This window comes from Micromesistius poutassou (assembly GCF_964030765.1).
Source record: "Micromesistius poutassou genome assembly, chromosome: 3".
Classification (NCBI taxonomy): Eukaryota; Metazoa; Chordata; class Actinopteri; order Gadiformes; family Gadidae; genus Micromesistius; species Micromesistius poutassou.
In genome coordinates this window covers 19,216,985-19,238,740 of record NC_140273.1, presented here as the reverse complement: position 1 = coordinate 19,238,740, position 21,756 = coordinate 19,216,985, and the positions used below count along the sequence as shown (strand labels likewise).

Here is a 21,756-nt window from a genome sequence, read left to right as displayed (position 1 = left end):
TGTTGTTGTTGATTTAGCAATTGTTGTTGGTTTAGCAGTTGTTGTCGTTGGTGCAGCAGTTGTGGTTGTTGGTCCTGCAGTTGTCGTTGTTGCTTCAGCAGTTGATGTTGTTGGTGCAGCAGTTGTTGTCATTGGTGCAGCAGCTGTTGTCGTTGGTTCAGCAGTTGTTGTCATTGGTGCAGCAGTTGTCGTTGGTGCAGCAGTTGTTGTCGTTGGTGCAGCAGTTGTTGTGGGTCCTGCAGATGTGGTGGGTCCAGGAGTTGTGGTGGTCGGTTCTGCAGTTGTCATTGTTTCTGCAGCAGTTGTTGTCGTTGGTGCAACATTTGTTATAGTTAGTGTAGCAGTTGTCGTTGTTGGTGTAGCAGTTGTTGTCGTTAGTGCAGCAGTTGTTGTTGTGGGTCCTGCAGTTATTGTGGTGGGTCCAGCAATTGTCGTTGTTGGTCCTGAAGCTGTCGTTTTTGGTGCAGCTGTTGTTGTTCGTGTAGCAGTTGTTGTCATTAGTGTAGCAATTGTGGTGGGTACAGCAGTTTCCGTTGGTCCAGCAGTTGTTGTAGTGAGTCCAGCAATTGTTGTCGTCGGTGCAGCAGTTGTTGTCGTTGGTCCGGAAGTTGTTGTTGCTGCAGCAGTTGTTGTCGTTGGTGCAGCAGTTGTTGTTATTGGTTCAGCATTTGTTGTCGTTGGTGCAGCAATTGTTTTCGTTGGTGCAGCAATTGTTGTTGTTGGTGCAGCAGTTGTTGTCGTTGGTGCAGCAGTTGTTGTCGTTGGTGCAGCAGTTGTTGTCGTTGGTTCAGCAGTTGTCGTCATTGGTGCAGCAGTTGTCGTTGGTGCAGCAGTTGTTGTCATTGGTGCAGCAGTTGTTGTGGGTCCTGCAGATGTTGTGGTGGGTCCAGGAGTTGTGGTGGTCGGTTCTGCAGTTGTTGTTGTTGCTGTAGCAATTGTTGTCGTTGGTGCAGCACTTGTTGTCGTTGGTCGACCAGTTGTCGTCGTTGGTGCAGCATTTGTTGTTGTTGGTGGTGCAGCAGTTGTTGTCGTTGGTGCAGCAATTGTTGTGGGTCCTGCAGATGTTGTGGTGGGTGCAGCAGTTGTCGTTGGTGCAGCAGTTGTTGTCGCTGGTGTAGTAGTTGTTTTCGTTGGTCCAGCAGTTGTTGTCGTTGGTTCAGCAGTTGTCGTCGTTGGTGCAGCAGTTTTTGTTGTGAGTCCTGCAGTTATTGTGTTGGGTCCTGCAGTTGTTGTTATTGGTCCTGAAGTTGTCATTGTTGGTGCATCAGTTGTTGTTTGTGTAGCAGTTGTTGTCATTGGTGCAGCAGGTGTGGTTGTTGGTCCTGCAGTAGTTGTTGTGGGTTCAGCAGTTGTCGTTGGTGCAGCAGTCGTTGTCATTGGTGCAGCAATTGTTTTCGTTGGTCCAGCAGTTGTTGTTGTTGGTTCAGCAGTTGTTGTCGTTGGTGAAGCAGTAGTTGTGGGCCCTGCAGATGTTGTGGTGGGTCCAGCAGTTGTGATGGTTGGACCTGCAGTTGTCGGTGTTGCTGCAGCAGTTGTTGTCGTTGGTGCAGCAATTGTTGTGGGTCCTGCAGATGTTGTGGTGGGTACAGCAGTTGTCGTTGGTGCAGCAGTTGTTGTCGCTGGTGTAGTAGTTGTTTTCGTTGGTCCAGCAGTTGTTGTCGTTGGTTCAGCAGTTGTCGTTGTTGGTGCAGCAGTTTTTGTTGTGCGTCCTGCAGTTATTGTCTTGGGTCCAGCAGTTGTTGTTGTTGGTCCTGAAGTTGTCATTGTTGGTGCATCAGTTGTTGTTTGTGTAGCAGTTGTTGTCATTGGTGCAGCATGTGTGGTTGTTGGTCCTGCAGTAGTTGTGGTGGGTGCAGCAGTTGTCGTTGGTGCAGCAGTTGTTGTCGTTGGTGCAGCAATTGTTGTGGGTCCTGCAGATGTTGTGGTGGGTGCAGCAGTTGTCGTTGGTGCAGCAGTTGTTGTCGCTGGTGTAGTAGTTGTTTTCGTTGGTCCAGCAGTTGTTGTCGTTGGTTCAGCAGTTGTCGTCGTTGGTTCAGCAATTGTTGTCGTTGGTGCAGCAATTGTTGTCGTTGGTACAGCAGTTGTCATTGTCGGTGCGGCAACTGTCGTTGTTGGTGCAGCAGTTGTTGTCGTTGGTGCAGCAGCTGTCGTTGTTGGTCCAGCAGTTGTTGTCGTTGGTGCATCAGTTGTTGTCATTGGTGCAGTAGTTGTGGTTGTTGGTTCAGGAGTAGTTGTGGTGGGTGCAGCAGTTGTTGATGGTGCAGCAGTTGTTGTTGTTGGTCCTGCAGTTGTTGTGGTTACTGCAAATGTTATGGCGGGTCCAGTTGTTGTCGTTGGTGCAGCAATTGTTGTGGGTCCTGCAGATGTTGTGGTGGGTACAGCTGTCATTGTTGGTGCAGCAGTTGTTGTCGTTGGTGCAGCAGCTGTCGTTGTTGGTCCAGCAGTTGTTGTCGTTGGTGCATCAGTTGTTGTCATTGGTGCAGCAGTTGTTGTGGGTCCTGCAGATGTTGTGGTGGGTCCAGGAGTTGTGGTGGTCGGTTCTGCAGTTGTTGTTGTTGCTGTAGCAATTGTTGTCGTCGGTGCAGTATTTGTTGTCGTTGGTCGACCAGTTGTCGTCGTTGGTGCGGCAGTTGTTGTTGTTGGTGGTGCAGCAGTTGTTGTCGTTGGTGCAGCAATTGTTTTCGTTGGTCCAGCAGTTGTTGTCGTTGGTTCAGCAGTTGTTGTCGTTGGTGCAGCAGTAGTTGTGGGCCCTGCAGATGTTGTGGTGGGTCCAGCAGTTGTGATGGTTGGACCTGCAGTTGTCGGTGTTGCTGCAGCAGTTGTTGTCGTTGGTGCAGCAGTTGTTTTCGTTGGTGCAGCAGTTGTTGTCGTTGGTTCAGCAGTTGTCGTCGTTGGTTCAGCAATTGTTGTCGTTGGTGCAGCAATTGTTGTCGTTGGTACTGCAGTTGTCATTGTCGGTGCGGCAACTGTCGTTGTTGGTGCAGCAGTTGTTGTCGTTGGTGCAGCAGCTGTCGTTGTTGGTCCAGCAGTTGTTGTCGTTGGTGCATCAGTTGTTGTCATTGGTGCAGTAGTTGTGGTTGTTGGTTCAGGAGTAGTTGTGGTGGGTGCAGCAGTTGTTGATGGTGCAGCAGTTGTTGTCGTTGGTGCAGCAGTTGTTGTGGGTACTGCAAATGTTGTGGTGGGTCCAGCAGTTGTGGTGGTTGGTTCAGCATTTGTCGTTGTTGCTTCAGCAATCGTTGTCGTTGGTGCAGCTGTTGTCGTTGGTCGAGCAGTTGTCGTCGTTGGTAAAGCAGTTGTTGTCGTTGGTGTAGCAGTTGTTGTCGTCGGTGCAGCAGTTGTTGTCGTTGGTGAAGCAGTAGTTGTGGGCCCTGCAGATGTTGTGGTGGGTCCAGCAGTTGTGATGGTTGGACCTGCAGTTGTCGGTGTTGCTGCAGCAGTTGTTGTCGTTGGTGCAGCAGTTGTTTTCGTTGGTGCAGCAGTTGTTGTCGTTGGTTCAGCAGTTGTCGTCGTTGGTGCAACAGTTGTCGTTGGTGCAGCAGTTGTTGTCGTTGGTGCAGCAGTTGTTGTGGGTCCTGCAGATGTTGTGGTGGGTCCAAGAGTTGTGGTGGTTGGTTCTGCAGTTGTCATTGTTGCTGCAGCAGTTGTTGACTTTGGTGCAGCAGTTGTTGTCCTTGGTGCATCAGTTGTTGTCGTTGGTGCAGCAGTTGTTTTTGTTGGTCCAGCAGTTGTTGTCGTTGGTTCAGCAGTAGTTGTCATTGGTGCATCAGTTGTTGTCATTGGTGCAGCAGTTGTGGTTGTTGGTCCTGCAGTTGTTGTGGTTACTGCAAATGTTGTGGTGGGTCCAGCAGTTGTTGTTGGTGCAGCAGTTGTTGTCGTTGGTACAGCAGTTGTCATTGTCGGTGCGGCAACTGTCGTTGTTGGTGCAGCAGTTGTTGTCGTTGGTGCAGCAGCTGTCGTTGTTGGTCCAGCAGTTGTTGTCGTTGGTGCATCAGTTGTTGTCATTGGTGCAGTAGTTGTGGTTGTTGGTTCAGGAGTAGTTGTGGTGGGTGCAGCAGTTGTTGATGGTGCAGCAGTTGTTGTTGTTGGTCCTGCAGTTGTTGTGGTTACTGCAAATGTTATGGCGGGTCCAGTTGTTGTCGTTGGTGCAGCAATTGTTGTGGGTCCTGCAGATGTTGTGGTGGGTACAGCTGTCATTGTTGGTGCAGCAGTTGTTGTCGTTGGTGCAGCAGCTGTCGTTGTTGGTCCAGCAGTTGTTGTCGTTGGTGCATCAGTTGTTGTCATTGGTGCAGCAGTTGTTGTGGGTCCTGCAGATGTTGTGGTGGGTCCAGGAGTTGTGGTGGTCGGTTCTGCAGTTGTTGTTGTTGCTGTAGCAATTGTTGTCGTCGGTGCAGTATTTGTTGTCGTTGGTCGACCAGTTGTCGTCGTTGGTGCGGCAGTTGTTGTTGTTGGTGGTGCAGCAGTTGCTGTCGTTGGTGCAGCAATTGTTTTCGTTGGTCCAGCAGTTGTTGTCGTTGGTTCAGCAGTTGTTGTCGTTGGTGCAGCAGTAGTTGTGGGCCCTGCAGATGTTGTGGTGGGTCCAGCAGTTGTGATGGTTGGACCTGCAGTTGTCGGTGTTGCTGCAGCAGTTGTTGTCGTTGGTGCAGCAGTTGTTTTCGTTGGTGCAGCAGTTGTTGTCGTTGGTTCAGCAGTCTTCGTCGTTGGTGCAACAGTTGTCGTTGGTGCAGCAGTTGTTGTCGTTGGTGCAGCAGTTGTTGTGGGTCCTGCAGATGTTGTGGTGGGTCCAAGAGTTGTGGTGGTTGGTTCTGCAGTTGTCGTTGTTGCTGCAGCAGTTGTTGACTTTGGTGCAGCAGTTGTTGTCCTTGGTGCATCAGTTGTTGTCGTTGGTGCAGCAGTTGTTTTTGTTGGTCCAGCAGTTGTTGTCGTTGGTTCAGCAGTAGTTGTCGTTGGTGCATCAGTTGTTGTCATTGGTGCAGCAGTTGTGGTTATTGGTCCTGTAGTTGTTGTGGTTACTGCAAATGTTGTGGTGGGTCCAGCAGTTGTTGTTGGTGCAGCAGTTGTTGTCGTTGGTGCAGCAGTTTTTGTTGTGAGTCCTGCAGTTATTGTGTTGGGTCCAGCAGTTGTTGTTGTTGGTCCTGAAGTTGTCATATTTGGTGCATCAGTTGTTGTTTGTGTAGCAGTTGTTGTCATTGGTGCAGTAGTTGTGGTGGGTGCAGCAGTTGTCGTTGGTGCAGCAGTTGTTGTCGTTGGTGCAGCAATTGTTGTGGGTCCTGCAGATGTTGTGGTGGTTGCAGCAGTTGTCGTTGGTGCAGCAGTTGTTGTCGCTGGTGTAGTAGTTGTTTTCGTTGGTCCAGCAGTTGTTGTCGTTGGTTCAGCAGTTGTCGTCGTTGTTTCAACAATTGTTGTTGTTGTTGCAGCAATTGTTGTCGTTGGAACAGCAGTTGTCATTGTCGGTGCGGCAACTGTCGTTGTTGGTGCAGCAGTTGTTGTCGTTGGTGCAGCAGTTGCCGTTGTTGCTGCAGCAGTTGTTGTTGGTGCAGCAGTTGTCGTTGTTGGTGCAGCAGTTGTTGTTGTTGGTGCATTAGTTGTTGTTGTTGGTGAAGCAGTTGTTGTGGGCCCTGCAGATATTGTGGTGGATCCAGCAGTTGTGGTGGTTGGTCCTGCATTTGTCGTTGCTGCAGCAGTTTTTGTCGTTGGTGCAGCAATTGTTGTCGTTGGTGCCACATTTGTTGTCATTGGTAAAACAGTTGTGGTTGTTGGTCCTTCAGTAGTTGTAGTGGGTGCAGCAGTTGTAGTTCGTCCTGCAGTTGTTCTTGCTGCAGCATTTGTTCTCTTTGGTCCAGCAGTTGTTGTTGTTGATTTAGCAATTGTTGTTGGTTTAGCAGTTGTTGTCGTTGGTGCAGCAGTTGTGGTTGTTGGTCCTGCAGTTGTCGTTGTTGCTTCAGCAGTTGATGTTGTTGGTGCAGCAGTTGTTGTCATTGGTGCAGCAGCTGTTGTCGTTGGTTCAGCAGTTGTTGTCATTGGTGCAGCAGTTGTCGTTGGTGCAGCAGTTGTTGTCATTGGTGCAGCAGTTGTTGTGGGTCCTGCAGATGTGGTGGGTCCAGGAGTTGTGGTGGTCGGTTCTGCAGTTGTCGTTGTTGCTGCAGCAGTTGTTGTCGTTGGTGCAACATTTGTTATAGTTGGTGTAGCAGTTGCCGTTGTTGCTGCAGCAGTTGTTGTTGGTGCAGCAGTTGTCGTTGTTGGTGCAGCAGTTGTTGTTGTTGGTGCATTAGTTGTTGCCGTTGGTGAAGCAGTTGTTGTGGGCCCTGCAGATATTGTGGTGGATCCAGCAGTTGTGGTGGTTGGTCCTGCATTTGTCGTTGCTGCAGCAGTTTTTGTCGTTGGTGCAGCAATTGTTGTCGTTGGTGCAACATTTGTTGTCATTGGTAAAACAGTTGTGGTTGTTGGTCCTTCAGTAGTTGTAGTGGGTGCAGCAGTTGTAGTTCGTCCTGCCGTTGTTCTTGCTGCAGCATTTGTTCTCTTTGGTCCAGCAGTTGTTGCTGTTGATTTAGCAATTGTTGTTGGTTTAGCAGTTGTTGTCGTTGGTGCAGCAGTTGTGGTTGTTGGTCCTGCAGTTGTCGTTGTTGCTTCAGCAGTTGATGTTGTTGGTGCAGCAGTTGTTGTCATTGGTGCAGCAGTTGTCGTTGGTGCAGCAGTTGTTGTCGTTGGTGCAGCAGTTGTTGTGGGTCCTGCAGATGTGGTGGGTCCAGGAGTTGTGGTGGTCGGTTCTGCAGTTGTCGTTGTTGCTGCAGCAGTTGTTGTCGTTGGTGCAACATTTGTTATAGTTGGTGTAGCAGTTGTCGTTGTTGGTGTAGCAGTTGTTGTTCGTGTAGCAGTTGTTGTCATCAGTGCAGCAATTGTGGTGGGTACAGCAGTTTCCGTTGGTCCAGCAGTTGTTGTAGTGAGTCCAGCAGTTGTTGTCGTTGGTGCAGCAGTTGTTGTCGTTGGTCCGGAAGTTGTTGTTGCTGCAGCAGTTGTTGTCGTTGGTGCAGCAGTTGTTGTTATTGGTTCAGCATTTGTTGTCGTTGGTGCAGCAATTGTTTTCGTTGGTGCAGCAATTGTTGTTGTTGGTGCAGCAGTTGTTGTCGTTGGTGCAGCAGTTGTTGTCGTTGGTTCAGTAGTTGTCGTCATTGGTGCAGCAGTTGTTGTCATTGGTGCAGCAGTTGTTGTGGGTCCTGCAGATGTTGTGGTGGGTCCAGGAGTTGTGGTGGTCGGTTCTGCAGTTGTTGTTGTTGCTGTAGCAATTGTTGTCGTTGGTGCAGCATTTGTTGTCGTTGGTCGACCAGTTGTCGTCGTTGGTGCAGCAGTTGTTGTTGTTGGTGGTGCAGCAGTTGTTGTCGTTGGTGCAGCAGTTGCTCTGTGTCCTGCAGATGTTGTGGTGGGTCCAGGAGTTGTGGTGGTTGGTTCTGCAATTGTCGTTGTTGCCGCAGCAGTTGTTGACTTTGGTGCAGCAGTTGTTGTCCTTGGTGCATCAGTTGTTGTCGTTGGTGAAGCAGTTGTTTTTGTTTGTCCAGCAGTTGTTGTTGTTGGTTCAGCAGTTGTTGTCGTTGGTGCATCAGTTGTTGTCATTGGTGCAGCAGTTGTGGTTGTTGGTGGTGCAGCAGTTGTTGTCGTTGGTGCAGCAGTTGCTCTGTGTCCTGCAGATGTTGTGGTGGGTCCAGGAGTTGTGGTGGTTGGTTCTGCAATTGTCGTTGTTGCCGCAGCAGTTGTTGACTTTGGTGCAGCAGTTGTTGTCCTTGGTGCATCAGTTGTTGTCGTTGGTGAAGCAGTTGTTTTTGTTTGTCCAGCAGTTGTTGTTGTTGGTTCAGCAGTTGTTGTCGTTGGTGCATCAGTTGTTGTCATTGGTGCAGCAGTTGTGGTTGTTGGTCCTGCAATAGTTGTGGTGGGTGAAGCAGTTGACCTTGGTGCATCAGTTTTTGTCATTGGTGCAGCAGTTGTGGTTGTTGGTCCTGCAGTTGTTGTGGTTACTGCAAATGTTATGGTGGGTCCAGCAGTTGTCGTTGGTGCAGCAGTTGTTGTCGTTGTTGCAGCAATTGTTGTGGGTCCTGCAGATGTTGTGGTGGGTACAGCAGTTGTCGTTGGTGCAGCAGTTGTTGTCGCTGGTGTAGTAGTTGTTTTCGTTGGTCCAGCAGTTGTTGTCGTTGGTGCAGCAGCTGTCGTTGTTGGTCCAGCAGTTGTTGTCGTTGGTGCATCAGTTGTTGTCATTGGTGCAGTAGTTGTGGTTGTTGGTTCAGGAGTAGTTGTGGTGGGTGCAGCAGTTGTTGATGGTGCAGCAGTTGTTGTCGTTGGTGCAGCAGTTGTTGTGGGTACTGCAAATGTTGTGGTGGGTCCAGCAGTTGTGGTGGTTGGTTCAGCATTTGTTGTTGTTGCTTCAGCAATCGTTGTCGTTGGTGCAGCTGTTGTCGTTGGTCGAGCAGTTGTCGTCGTTGGTAAAGCAGTTGTTGTCGTTGGTGTAGCAGTTGTTGTCGTCGGTGCAGCAGTTGTTGTCGTTGGTGAAGCAGTAGTTGTGGGCCCTGCAGATGTTGTGGTGGGTCCAGCAGTTGTGATGGTTGGACCTGCAGTTGTCGGTGTTGCTGCAGCAGTTGTTGTCGTTGGTTCAGCATTTGTTGTCGTTGGTGCAGCAATTGTTTTCGTTGGTGCAGCAATTGTTGTTGTTGGTGCAGCAGTTGTTGTCATTGGTGCAGCAGTTGTTTTTGTTGGTCCAGCAGTTGTTGTCGTTGGTTCAGCAGTTGTTGTCGTTGGTGCAGCAGTTGTGGTTGTTGGTCCTGCAGTTGTTGTGGTTACTGCAAATGTTATGGTGGGTCCAGCAGTTGTCGTTGGTGCAGCAGTTGTTGTCGTTGGTGCAGCAATTGTTGTGGGTCCTGCAGATGTTGTGGTGGGTGCAGCAGTTGTCGTTGGTGCAGCAGTTGTTGTCGCTGGTGTAGTAGTTGTTTTCGTTGGTGCAGCAGTTGTTGTCGTTGGTGCAGCAATTGTTGTGGGTCCTGCAGATGTTGTGGTGGGTGCAGCAGTTGTCGTTGGTGCAGCAGTTGTTGTCGCTGGTGTAGTAGTTGTTTTCGTTGGTCCAGCAGTTGTTGTCGTTGGTTCAGCAGTTGTCGTCGTTGGTTCAGCAATTGTTGTCGTTGGCACAGCAATTGTCATTTTCGGTGCGGCAACTGTCGTTGTTGGTGCAGCAGTTGTTGTCGTTGGTGCAACAGTTGTCGTCGTTGTTGCTGCAGCAGTTTTTGACTTTGGTGCAGCAGTTTTTGTCCTTGGTGCATCAGTTGTTGTCGTTGGTGCAGCAGTTGTTTTTGTTGGTCCAGCAGTTGTTGTCGTTGGTTCAGCAGTTGTTGTCGTTGGTGCAGCAGTTGTGGTTGTTGGTCCTGCAGTTGTTGTGGTTACTGAAAATGTTATGGTGGGTCCAGCAGTTGTCGTTGGGGCAGCAGTTGTTGTCGTTGGTGCAGCAATTGTTGTGGGTCCTGCAGATGTTGTGGTGGGTGCAGCAGTTGTCGTTGGTGCAGCAGTTGTTGTCGCTGGTGTAGTAGTTGTTTTCGTTGGTGCAGCAGTTGTTGTCGTTGGTGCAGCAATTGTTGTGGGTCCTGCAGATGTTGTGGTGGGTGCAGCAGTTGTCGTTGGTGCAGCAGTTGTTGTCGCTGGTGTAGTAGTTGTTTTCGTTGGTCCAGCAGTTGTTGTCGTTGGTTCAGCAGTTGTCGTCGTTGGTTCAGCAATTGTTGTCGTTGGCACAGCAATTGTCATTTTCGGTGCGGCAACTGTCGTTGTTGGTGCAGCAGTTGTTGTCGTTGGTGCAGCAGTTGCTGTTGTTGCTGCAGCAGTTGTTGTTGGAGCAGCAGTTGTCGTTGTTGGTGCAGCAGTTGTTGTTGTTGGTGCAGCAGTTGTCGTTGTTGGTGCAGCAGTTGTTGTCGTTGGTGAAGCAGTTATTGTGGTCCCTGCAGATGTTGTGGTGGATCCAGCAGTTGTGGTGGTTGGTCCTGCATTTGTCGTTGCTGCAGCAGTTTTTGTCGTTGGTTCAGCAGTTGTCGTCGTTGGTGCAACAGTTGTCGTTGGTGCAGCAGTTGTTGTCGTTGGTGCAGCAGTTGTTGTGGGTACTGCAGATGTTGTGGTGGATCCAGGAGTTGTGGTGGTTGGTTCTGCAGTTGTCGTTGTTGCTGCAGCAGTTTTTGACTTTGGTGCAGCAGTTTTTGTCCTTGGTGCATCAGTTGTTGTCGTTGGTGCAGCAGTTGTTTTTGTTGGTCCAGCAGTTGTTGTCGTTGGTTCAGCAGTTGTTGTCGTTGGTGCAGCAGTTGTGGTTGTTGGTCCTGCAGTTGTTGTGGTTACTGCAAATGTTATGGTGGGTCCAGCAGTTGTCGTTGGTGCAGCAGTTGTTGTCGTTGGTTCAGCAGTTGTCATCATTGGTGGAGCAGTTTTTGTTGTGAGTCCTGCAGTTATTGTGTTGGGTCCTGCAGTTGTTGTTGTTGGTCCTGAAGTTGTCATTGTTGGTGCATCAGTTGTTGTTTGTGTAGCAGTTGTTGTCATTGGTGCAGCAGGTGTGGTTGTTGGTCCTGCAGTAGTTGTTGTGGGTGCAGCAGTTGTCGTTGGTGCAGCAGTTGTTGTCGTTGGTGCAGCAATTGTTGTGGGTCCTGCAGATGTTGTGGTGGGTGCAGCAGTTGTCGTTGGTGCAGCAGTTGTTGTCGCTGGTGTAGTAGTTGTTTTCGTTGGTCCAGCAGTTGTTGTCGTTGGTTCAGCCGTAGTCGTCGTTGTTTCAGCAATAGTTGTCGTTGGTGCAGCAAATGTTGTCGTTGGCACAGCAATTGTCGTTGGCACAGCAATTGTCATTGTCGGTGCGGCAACTGTCGTTGTTGGTGCATCAGTTGTTGTCGTTGGTGCAGCAGTTGCCGTTGTTGCTGCAGCAGTTGTTGTTGGTGCAGCAGTTGTCGTTGTTGGTGCAGCAGTTGTTGTCGTTGGTGAAGCAGTTATTGTGGGCCCTGCAGATGTTGTGGTGGATCCAGCAATTGTGGTGGTTGGTCCTGCATTTGTCGTTGCTGCAGCAGTTTTTGTCGTTGGTGCAGCAATTGTTGTCGTTGGTGCAACATTTGTTGTCGTTGATAAAACAGTTATGGTTGTTGGTCCTTCAGTAGTTGTAGTGGGTGCAGGAGTTGTAGTTCGTCCTGCAGTTGTTCTTGCTGCAGCATTTGTTCTCTTTGGTCCAGCAGTTGTTGTTGTTGGTGCAGCAGTTGTTGTCGTTGGTGCAGCAGTTGTTTTTGTTGGTCCAGCAGTTGTTGTGGTGAGTCCAGCAGTTGTTGTCGTTGGTGCAGCAGTTGTTGTCGTTGGTCCGGAAGTTGTTGTTGCTGCAGCAGTTGTTGTCGTTGGTTCAGCAGTTGTTGTTGTTGGTTCAGAATTTGTTGTCGTTGGTGCAGCAATTATTTTCGTTGGTGCAGCAATTGTTGTTGTTGGTGCAGCAGTTGTCGTTGGTGCAGCAGTTGTTGTCGTTGGTGCAGCAATTGTTGTGGGTCCTGCAGATGTTGTGGTGGGTCCAGCAGTTGTTGTTGTTGGTCCTGAAGTTGTCATTGTTGGTGCATCAGTTGTTGTTTGTGTAGCAGTTGTTGTCATTGGTGCAGCAGGTGTGGTTGTTGGTCCTGCAGTAGTTGTGGTTGGTGCAGCAGTTGTCGTTGGTGCAGCAGTTGTTGTCATTGGTGCAGCAGTTGTGGTTGTTGGTCCTGCAATAGTTGTGGTGGGTGGAGCGGTTGACCTTGGTGCATCAGTTTTTGTCATTGGTGCAGCAGTTGTGGTTGTTGGTCCTGCAGTTGTTGTGGTTACTGCAAATGTTATGGTGGGTCCAGCAGTTGTCGTTGGTGCAGCAGTTGTTGTCGTTGGTGCAGCAATTGTTGTGGGTCCTGCAGATGTTGTGGTGGGTACAGCAGTTGTCGTTGGTGCAGCAGTTGTTGTCGCTGGTGTAGTAGTTGTTTTCGTTGGTCCAGCAGTTGTTGTCGTTGGTTCAGCAGTTGTCGTTGTTGGTGCAGCAGTTTTTGTTGTGCGTCCTGCAGTTATTGTCTTGGGTCCAGCAGTTGTTGTTGTTGGTCCTAAAGTTGTCATTGTTGGTGCATCAGTTGTTGTTTGTGTAGCAGTTGTTGTCATTGGTGCAGCATGTGTGGTTGTTGGTCCTGCAGTAGTTGTGGTGGGTGCAGCAGTTGTCGTTGGTGCAGCAGTTGTTGTCGTTGGTGCAGCAATTGTTGTGGGTCCTGCAGATGTTGTGGTGGGTGCAGCAGTTGTCGTTGGTGCAGCAGTTGTTGTCGCCGGTGTAGTAGTTGTTTTCGTTGGTCCAGCAGTTGTTGTCGTTGGTTCAGCAGTTGTCGTCGTTGGTTCAGCAATTGTTGTCGTTGGTGCAGCAATTGTTGTCGTTGGTACAGCAGTTGTCACTGTCGGTGCGGCAACTGTCGTTGTTGGTGCAGCAGTTGTTGTCGTTGGTGCAGCAGCTGTCGTTGTTGGTCCAGCAGTTGTTGTCGTTGGTGCATCAGTTGTTGTCATTGGTGCAGTAGTTGTTGTTGTTGGTTCAGGAGTAGTTGTGGTGGGTGCAGCAGTTGTTGATGGTGCAGCAGTTGTTGTTGTTGGTCCTGCAGTTGTTGTGGTTACTGCAAATGTTATGGCGGGTCCAGTTGTTGTCGTTGGTGCAGCAATTGTTGTGGGTCCTGCAGATGTTGTGGTGGGTACAGCAGTTGTCGTTGGTGCAGCAGTTATTGTCGCTGGTGTATTAGTAGTTTTCGTTGGTTCAGCAGTTGTCGTTGTTGGTGCGGCAGTTTTTGTTGTGAGTCCTGCAGTTATTGTGTTGGGTCCAGCAGTTGTTGTTGTTGGTCCTGAAGTTGTCATTGTTGGTGCATCAGTTGTTGTTTGTGTAGCAGTTGCTGTCATTGGTGCAGCAGGTGTGGTTGTTGGTCCTGCAGTTGTTGTGGTGGGTGCAGCAGTTGTCGTTGGTGCAGCAGTTGTTGTCATTGGTGCAGCAATTGTTGTGGGTCCTGCAGATGTTGTGGTGGGTGCAGCAGTTGTTGTCGCTGGTGTAGTAGTTGTTTTCGTTGGTCCAGCAGTTGTTGTCGTTGGTTCAGCCGTTGTCGTCGTTGGTGCAGCAATTGTTGTTGTTGGTGCAGCAGTTGTTGTCGTTGGTGCAGCAGTTGTTGTCGTTGGTTCAGCAGTTGTCGTCATTGGTGGAGCAGTTGTCGTTGGTGCAGCAGTTGTTGTCATTGGTGCAGCAGTTGTTGTGGGTCCTGCAGATGTTGTGGTGGGTCCAGGAGTTGTGGTGGTCGGTTCTGCAGTTGTTGTTGTTGCTGTAGCAATTGTTGTCGTCGGTGCAGTATTTGTTGTCGTTGGTCGACCAGTTGTCGTCGTTGGTGCGGCAGTTGTTGTTGTTGTTGGTGGTGCAGCAGTTGTTGTCGTTGGTGCAGCAATTGTTTTCGTTGGTCCAGCAGTTGTTGTCGTTGGTTCAGCAGTTGTTGTCGTTGGTGCAGCAGTAGTTGTGGGCCCTGCAGATGTTGTGGTGGGTCCAGCAGTTGTGATGGTTGGACCTGCAGTTGTCGGTGTTGCTGCAGCAGTTGTTGTCGTTTGTGAAGCAATTGTTGTGGGTCCTGCAGATGTTGTGTTTGGTACAGCAGTTGTCGTTGGTGCAGCAGTTGTCGCTGGTGTAGTAGTTGTTTTCGTTGGTCCAGCAGTTGTTGTCGTTGGTTCAGCAGTTGTCGTTGTTGGTGCAGCAGTTTTTGTTGTGCGTCCTGCAGTTATTGTCTTGGGTCCAGCAGTTGTTGTTGTTGGTCCTGAAGTTGTCATTGTTGGTGCATCAGTTGTTGTTTGTGTAGCAGTTGTTGTCATTGGTGCAGCATGTGTGGTTGTTGGTCCTGCAGTAGTTGTGGTGGGTGCAGCAGTTGTCGTTGGTGCAGCAGTTGTTGTCGTTGGTGCAGCAATTGTTGTGGGTCCTGCAGATGTTGTGGTGGGTGCAGCAGTTGTCGTTGGTGCAGCAGTTGTTGTCGCTGGTGTAGTAGTTGTTTTCGTTGGTCCAGCAGTTGTTGTCGTTGGTTCAGCAGTTGTCGTCGTTGGTTCAGCAATTGTTGTCGTTGGTGCAGCAATTGTTGTCGTTGGTACAGCAGTTGTCATTGTCGGTGCGGCAACTGTCGTTGTTGGTGCAGCAGTTGTTGTCGTTGGTGCAGCAGCTGTCGTTGTTGGTCCAGCAGTTGTTGTCGTTGGTGCATCAGTTGTTGTCATTGGTGCAGTAGTTGTGGTTGTTGGTTCAGGAGTAGTTGTGGTGGGTGCAGCAGTTGTTGATGGTGCAGCAGTTGTTGTTGTTGGTCCTGCAGTTGTTGTGGTTACTGCAAATGTTATGGCGGGTCCAGTTGTTGTCGTTGGTGCAGCAATTGTTGTGGGTCCAGCAGTTGTTGTCGTTGGTGCATCAGTTGTTGTCATTGGTGCAGTAGTTGTTGTCGTTGGTTCAGCAGTTGTCGTCATTGGTGGAGCAGTTGTCGTTGGTGCAGCAGTTGTTGTCATTGGTGCAGCAGTTGTTGTGGGTCCTGCAGATGTTGTGGTGGGTCCAGGAGTTGTGGTGGTCTGTTCTGCAGTTGTTGTTGTTGCTGTAGCAATTGTTGTCGTCGGTGCAGTATTTGTTGTCGTTGGTCGACCAGTTGTCGTCGTTGGTGCGGCAGTTGTTGTTGTTGGTGGTGCAGCAGTTGTTGTCGTTGGTGCAGCAATTGTTTTCGTTGGTCCAGCAGTTGTTGTCGTTGGTTCAGCAGTTGTTGTCGTTGGTGCAGCAGTAGTTGTGGGCCCTGCAGATGTTGTGGTGGGTCCAAGAGTTGTGGTGGTTGGTTCTGCAGTTATCGTTGTTGCTGCAGCAGTTGTTGACTTTGGTGCAGCAGTTGTTGTCCTTGGTGCATCAGTTGTTGTCGTTGGTGCAGCAGTTGTTTTTGTTGGTCCAGCAGTTGTTGTTGTTGGTTCAGCAGTAGTTGTCGTTGGTGCATCAGTTGTTGTCATTGGTGCAGCAGTTGTGGTTATTGGTCCTGCAGTTGTTGTGGTTACTGCAAATGTTGTGGTGGGTCCGGCAGTTGTTGTTGGTGCAGCAGTTGTTGTCGTTGGTGCAGCAGTTTTTGTTGTGAGTCCTGCAGTTATTGTGTTGGGTCCAGCAGTTGTTGTTGTTGGTCCTGAAGTTGTCATATTTGGTGCATCAGTTGTTGTTTGTGTAGCAGTTGTTGTCATTGGTGCAGTAGTTGTGGTGGGTGCAGCAGTTGTCGTTGGTGCAGCAGTTGTTGTCGTTGGTGCAGCAATTGTTGTGGGTCCTGCAGATGTTGTGGTGGTTGCAGCAGTTGTCGTTGGTGCAGCAGTTGTTGTCGCTGGTGTAGTAGTTGTTTGAGTTGGTCCAGCAGTTGTTGTCGTTGGTTCAAGAGTTGTCGTCGTTGTTTCAACAATTGTTGTTGTTGGTGCAGCAATTGTTGTCGTTGGAACAGCAGTTGTCATTGTCGGTGCAGCAACTGTCGTTGTTGGTGCAGCAGTTGTTGTCGTTGGTGCAGCAGTTGCCGTTGTTGCTGCAGCAGTTGTTGTTGGTGCAGCAGTTGTTGTTGGTGCAGCAGTTGTCGTTGTTGGTGCAGCAGTTGTTGTTGTTGGTGCATTAGTTGTTGTCGTTGGTGAAGCAGTTGTTGTGGGCCCTGCAGATATTGTGGTGGATCCAGCAGTTGTGGTGGTTGGTCCTGCAGTTGTCGTTGCTGCAGCAGTTTTTGTCGTTGGTGCAGCAATTGTTGTCGTTGGTGTAACATTTGTTGTCATTGGTAAAACAGTTGTGGTTGTTGGTCCTTCAGTAGTTGTAGTGGGTGCAGCAGTTGTAGTTCGTCCTGCAGTTGTTCTTGCTGCAGCATTTGTTCTCTTTGGTCCAGCAGTTGTTGTTGTTGATTTAGCAATTGTTGTTGGTTTAGCAGTTGTTGTCGTTGGTGCAGCAGTTGTGGTTGTTGGTCCTGCAGTTGTCGTTGTTGCTTCAGCAGTTGATGTTGTTGGTGCAGCAGTTGTTGTCATTGGTGCAGCAGCTGTTGTCGTTGGTTCAGCAGTTGTTGTCATTGGTGCAGCAGTTGTCGTTGGTGCAGCAGTTGTTGTCGTTGGTGCAGCAGTTGTTGTGGGTCCTGCAGATGTGGTGGGTCCAGGAGTTGTGGTGGTCGGTTCTGCAGTTGTCAATGTTTCTGCAGCAGTTGTTGTCGTTGGTGCAACATTTGTTATAGTTAGTGTAGCAGTTGTCGTTGTTGGTGTAGCAGTTGTTGTCGTTAGTGCAGCAGTTGTTGTTGTGGGTCCTGCAGTTATTGTGGTGGGTCCAGCAATTGTCGTTGTTGGTCCTGAAGCTGTCGTTTTTGGTGCAGCTGTTGTTGTTCGTGTAGCAGTTGTTGTCATTAGTGTAGCAATTGTGGTGGGTACAGCAGTTTCCGTTGGTCCAGCAGTTGTTGTAGTGAGTCCAGCAATTTTTGTCGTCGGTGCAGCAGTTGTTGTCGTTGGTCCGGAAGTTGTTGTTGCTGCAGCAGTTGTTGTCGTTGGTGCAGCAGTTGTTGTTATTGGTTCAGCATTTGTTGTCGTTGGTGCAGCAATTGTTTTCGTTGGTGCAGCAATTGTTGTTGTTGGTGCAGCAGTTGTTGTCGTTGGTGCAGCAGTTGTTGTCGTTGGTGCAGCAGTTGTTGTCGTTGGTTCAGCAGTTGTCGTCATTGGTGCAGCAGTTGTCGTTGGTGCAGCAGTTGTTGTCATTGGTGCAGCAGTTGTTGTGGGTCCTGCAGATGTTGTGGTGGGTCCAGGAGTTGTGGTGGTCGGTTCTGCAGTTGTTGTTGTTGCTGTAGCAATTGTTGTCGTTGGTGCAGCACTTGTTGTCGTTGGTCGACCAGTTGTCGTCGTTGGTGCAGCATTTGTTGTTGTTGGTGGTGCAGCAGTTGTTGTCGTTGGTGCAGCAATTGTTGTGGGTCCTGCAGATGTTGTGGTGGGTGCAGCAGTTGTCGTTGGTGCAGCAGTTGTTGTCGCTGGTGTAGTAGTTGTTTTCGTTGGTCCAGCAGTTGTTGTCGTTGGTTCAGCAGTTGTCGTCGTTGGTGCAGCAGTTTTTGTTGTGAGTCCTGCAGTTATTGTGTTGGGTCCTGCAGTTGTTGTTGTTGGTCCTGAAGTTGTCATTGTTGGTGCATCAGTTGTTGTTTGTGTAGCAGTTGTTGTCATTGGTGCAGCAGGTGTGGTTGTTGGTCCTGCAGTAGTTGTTGTGGGTTCAGCAGTTGTCGTTGGTGCAGCAGTCGTTGTCATTGGTGCAGCAATTGTTTTCGTTGGTCCAGCAGTTGTTGTTGTTGGTTCAGCAGTTGTTGTCGTTGGTGAAGCAGTAGTTGTGGGCCCTGCAGATGTTGTGGTGGGTCCAGCAGTTGTGATGGTTGGACCTGCAGTTGTCGGTGTTGCTGCAGCAGTTGTTGTCGTTGGTGCAGCAATTGTTGTGGGTCCTGCATATGTTGTGGTGGGTACAGCAGTTGTCGTTGGTGCAGCAGTTGTTGTCGCTGGTGTAGTAGTTGTTTTCGTTGGTCCAGCAGTTGTTGTCGTTGGTTCAGCAGTTGTCGTTGTTGGTGCAGCAGTTTTTGTTGTGCGTCCTGCAGTTATTGTCTTGGGTCCAGCAGTTGTTGTTGTTGGTCCTGAAGTTGTCATTGTTGGTGCATCAGTTGTTGTTTGTGTAGCAGTTGTTGTCATTGGTGCAGCATGTGTGGTTGTTGGTCCTGCAGTAGTTGTGGTGGGTGCAGCAGTTGTCGTTGGTGCAGCAGTTGTTGTCGTTGGTGCAGCAATTGTTGTGGGTCCTGCAGATGTTGTGGTGGGTGCAGCAGTTGTCGTTGGTGCAGCAGTTGTTGTCGCTGGTGTAGTAGTTGTTTTCGTTGGTCCAGCAGTTGTTGTCGTTGGTTCAGCAGTTGTCGTCGTTGGTCCAGCAGTTGTTGTCGTTGGTGCAGCAGCTGTCGTTGTTGGTCCAGCAGTTGTTGTCGTTGGTGCATCAGTTGTTGTCATTGGTGCAGTAGTTGTGGTTGTTGGTTCAGGAGTAGTTGTGGTGGGTGCAGCAGTTGTTGATGGTGCAGCAGTTGTTGTCGTTGGTGCAGCAGTTGTTGTGGGTACTGCAAATGTTGTGGTGGGTCCAGCAGTTGTGGTGGTTGGTTCAGCATTTGTTGTTGTTGCTTCAGCAATCGTTGTCGTTGGTGCAGCTGTTGTCGTTGGTCGAGCAGTTGTCGTCGTTGGTAAAGCAGTTGTTGTCGTTGGTGTAGCAGTTGTTGTCGTCGGTGCAGCAGTTGTTGTCGTTGGTGAAGCAGTAGTTGTGGGCCCTGCAGATGTTGTGGTGGGTCCAGCAGTTGTGATGGTTGGACCTGCAGTTGTCGGTGTTGCTGCAGCAGTTGTTGTCGTTGGTTCAGCATTTGTTGTCGTTGGTGCAGCAATTGTTTTCGTTGGTGCAGCAATTGTTGTTGTTGGTGCAGCAGTTGTTGTCGTTGGTGCAGCAGTTGTTGTCGTTGGTTCAGTAGTTGTCGTCATTGGTGCAGCAGTTGTTGTCATTGGTGCAGCAGTTGTTGTGGGTCCTGCAGATGTTGTGGTGGGTCCAGGAGTTGTGGTGGTCGGTTCTGCAGTTGTTGTTGTTGCTGTAGCAATTGTTGTCGTTGGTGCAGCAATTGTTTTCGTTGGTCCAGCAGTTGTTGTCGTTGGTTCAGCAGTTGTTGTCATTGGTGCAGCAGTAGTTGTGGGCCCTGCAGATGTTGTGGTGGGTCCAGCAGTTGTGATGGTTGGACCTGCAGTTGTCGGTGTTGCTGCAGCAGTTGTTGTCGTTGGTGCAGCAGTGGTTTTCATTGGTGCAGCAGTTGTTGTCGTTGGTTCAGCAGTTGTCGTCGTTGGTGCAACAGTTGTCGTTGGTGCAGCAGTTGTTGTCGTTGGTGCAGCAGTTGTTGTGGGTCCTGCAGATGTTGTGGTGGGTCCAAGAGTTGTGGTGGTTGGTTCTGCAGTTGTCGTTGTTGCTGCAGCAGTTGTTGACTTTGGTGCAGCAGTTGTTGTCCTTGGTGCATCAGTTGTTGTCGTTGGTGCAGCAGTTGTTTTTGTTGGTCCAGCAGTTGTTGTCGTTGGTTCAGCAGTAGTTGTCGTTGGTGCATCAGTTGTTGTCATTGGTGCAGCAGTTGTGGTTATTGGTCCTGCAGTTGTTGTGGTTACTGCAAATGTTGTGGTGGGTCCAGCAGTTGTTGTTGGTGCAGCAGTTGTTGTCGTTGGTGCAGCAGTTTTTGTTGTGAGTCCTGCAGTTATTGTGTTGGGTCCAGCAGTTGTTGTTGTTGGTCCTGAAGTTGTCATATTTGGTGCATCAGTTGTTGTTTGTGTAGCAGTTGTTGTCATTGGTGCAGTAGTTGTGGTGGGTGCAGCAGTTGTCGTTGGTGCAGCAGTTGTTGTCGTTGGTGCAGCAATTGTTGTGGGTCCTGCAGATGTTGTGGTGGTTGCAGCAGTTGTCGTTGGTGCAGCAGTTGTTGTCGCTGGTGTAGTAGTTGTTTTCGTTGGTCCAGCAGTTGTTGTCGTTGGTTCAGCAGTTGTCGTCGTTGTTTCAACAATTGTTGTTGTTGTTGCAGCAATTGTTGTCGTTGGAACAGCAGTTGTCATTGTCAGTGCGGCAACTGTCGTTGTTGGTGCAGCAGTTGTTGTCGTTGGTGCAGCAGTTGCCGTTGTTGCTGCAGCAGTTGTTGTTGGTGCAGCAGTTGTCGTTGTTGGTGCAGCAGTTGTTGTTGTTGGTGCATTAGTTGTTGTCGTTGGTGAAGCAGTTGTTGTGGGCCCTGCAGATATTGTGGTGGATCCAGCAGTTGTGGTGGTTGGTCCTGCATTTGTCGTTGCTGCAGCAGTTTTTGTCGTTGGTGCAGCAATTGTTGTCGTTGGTGCAACATTTGTTGTCATTGGTAAAACAGTTGTGGTTGTTGGTCCTTCAGTAGTTGTAGTGGGTGCAGCAGTTGTAGTTCGTCCTGCAGTTGTTCTTGCTGCAGCATTTGTTCTCTTTGGTCCAGCAGTTGTTGTTGTTGATTTAGCAATTGTTGTTGGTTTAGCAGTTGTTGTCGTTGGTGCAGCAGTTGTGGTTGTTGGTCCTGCAGTTGTCGTTGTTGCTTCAGCAGTTGATGTTGTTGGTGCAGCAGTTGTTGTCATTGGTGCAGCAGCTGTTGTCGTTGGTTCAGCAGTTGTTGTCATTGGTGCAGCAGTTGTCGTTGGTGCAGCAGTTGTTGTCATTGGTGCAGCAGTTGTTGTTGGTCCTGCAGATGTGGTGGGTCCAGGAGTTGTGGTGGTCGGTTCTGCAGTTGTCGTTGTTGCTGCAGCAGTTGTTGTCGTTGGTGCAACATTTGTTATAGTTGGTGTAGCAGTTGTCGTTGTTGGTGTAGCAGTTGTTGTCGTTAGTGCAGCAGTTGTTGTTGTGGGTCCTGCAGTTATTGTGGTGGGTCCAGCAATTGTCGTTGTTGGTCCTGAAGCTGTCGTTTTTGGTGCAGCTGTTGTTGTTCGTGTAGCAGTTGTTGTCATTAGTGTAGCAATTGTGGTGGGTACAGCAGTTTCCGTTGGTCCAGCAGTTGTTGTAGTGAGTCCAGCAGTTGTTGTCGTTGGTGCAGCAGTTGTTGTCGTTGGTCCGGAAGTTGTTGTTGCTGCAGCAGTTGTTGTCGTTGGTGCAGCAGTTGTTGTTATTGGTTCAGCATTTGTTGTCGTTGGTGCAGCAATTGGTTTCGTTGGTGCAGCAATTGTTGTTGTTGGTGCAGCAGTTGTTGTCGTTGGTGCAGCAGTTGTTGTCGTTGGTTCAGCAGTTGTCGTCATTGGTGCAGCAGTTGTCGTTGGTGCAGCAGTTGTTGTCATTGGTGCAGCAGTTGTTGTGGGTCCTGCAGATGTTGTGGTGGGTCCAGGAGTTGTGGTGGTCGGTTCTGCAGTTGTTGTTGTTGCTGTAGCAATTGTTGTCGTTGGTGCAGCAGTTGTCGTCGTTGGTGCAGCAGTTGTTGTTGTTGGTGGTGCAGCAGTTGTTGTCGTTGGTGCAGCAGTTGTTGTTGTTGGTCCTGCAGTTGTTGTGGTTACTGCAAATGTTATGGTGGGTCCAGCAGTTGTCGTTGGTGCAGCAGTTGTTGTCGTTGTTGCAGCAATTGTTGTGGGTCCTGCAGATGTTGTGGTGGGTACAGCAGTTGTCGTTGGTGCAGCAGTTGTTGTCGCTGGTGTAGTAGTTGTTTTCGTTGGTCCAGCAGTTGTTGTCGTTGGTGCAGCAGCTGTTGTTGTTGGTCCAGCAGTTGTTGTCGTTGGTGCATCAGTTGTTGTCATTGGTGCAGTAGTTGTGGTTGTTGGTTCAGGAGTAGTTGTGGTGGGTGCAGCAGTTGTTGATGGTGCAGCAGTTGTTGTCGTTGGTGCAGCAGTTGTTGTGGGTACTGCAAATGTTGTGGTGGGTCCAGCAGTTGTGGTGGTTGGTTCAGCATTTGTCGTTGTTGCTTCAGCAATCGTTGTCGTTGGTGCAGCTGTTGTCGTTGGTCGAGCAGTTGTCGTCGTTGGTAAAGCAGTTGTTGTCGTTGGTGTAGCAGTTGTTGTTGTTGGTCCTGCAGTTGTTGTGGTTACTGCAAATGTTATGGTGGGTCCAGCAGTTGTCGTTGGTGCAGCAGTTGTTGTCGTTGTTGCAGCAATTGTTGTGGGTCCTGCAGATGTTGTGGTGGGTACAGCAGTTGTCGTTGGTGCAGCAGTTGTTGTCATTGGTGCAGCTGCTGTTGTCGTTGGTTCAGCAGTTGT

General features: G+C 49.6%; 1 protein-coding gene across 1 annotated transcript in view; it reads right to left on the bottom strand.

The window, feature by feature from the left end:
• Positions 1–21,756, bottom strand: part of LOC311341103 (uncharacterized protein) — a gene marked incomplete at both ends in the record, with an annotated part of 37,581 nt that overhangs the window by 15,171 nt on the left and 654 nt on the right. Inside the window, 3 exons of the mRNA XM_084466007.1 lie at positions 2,857–3,614; positions 16,245–16,275; positions 17,719–18,575. Of these exons, the coding sequence (XP_084322133.1) occupies positions 2,857–3,614; positions 16,245–16,275; positions 17,719–18,575 (1,646 nt within the window). The remainder of the gene's footprint in view (positions 1–2,856; positions 3,615–16,244; positions 16,276–17,718; positions 18,576–21,756) is intronic.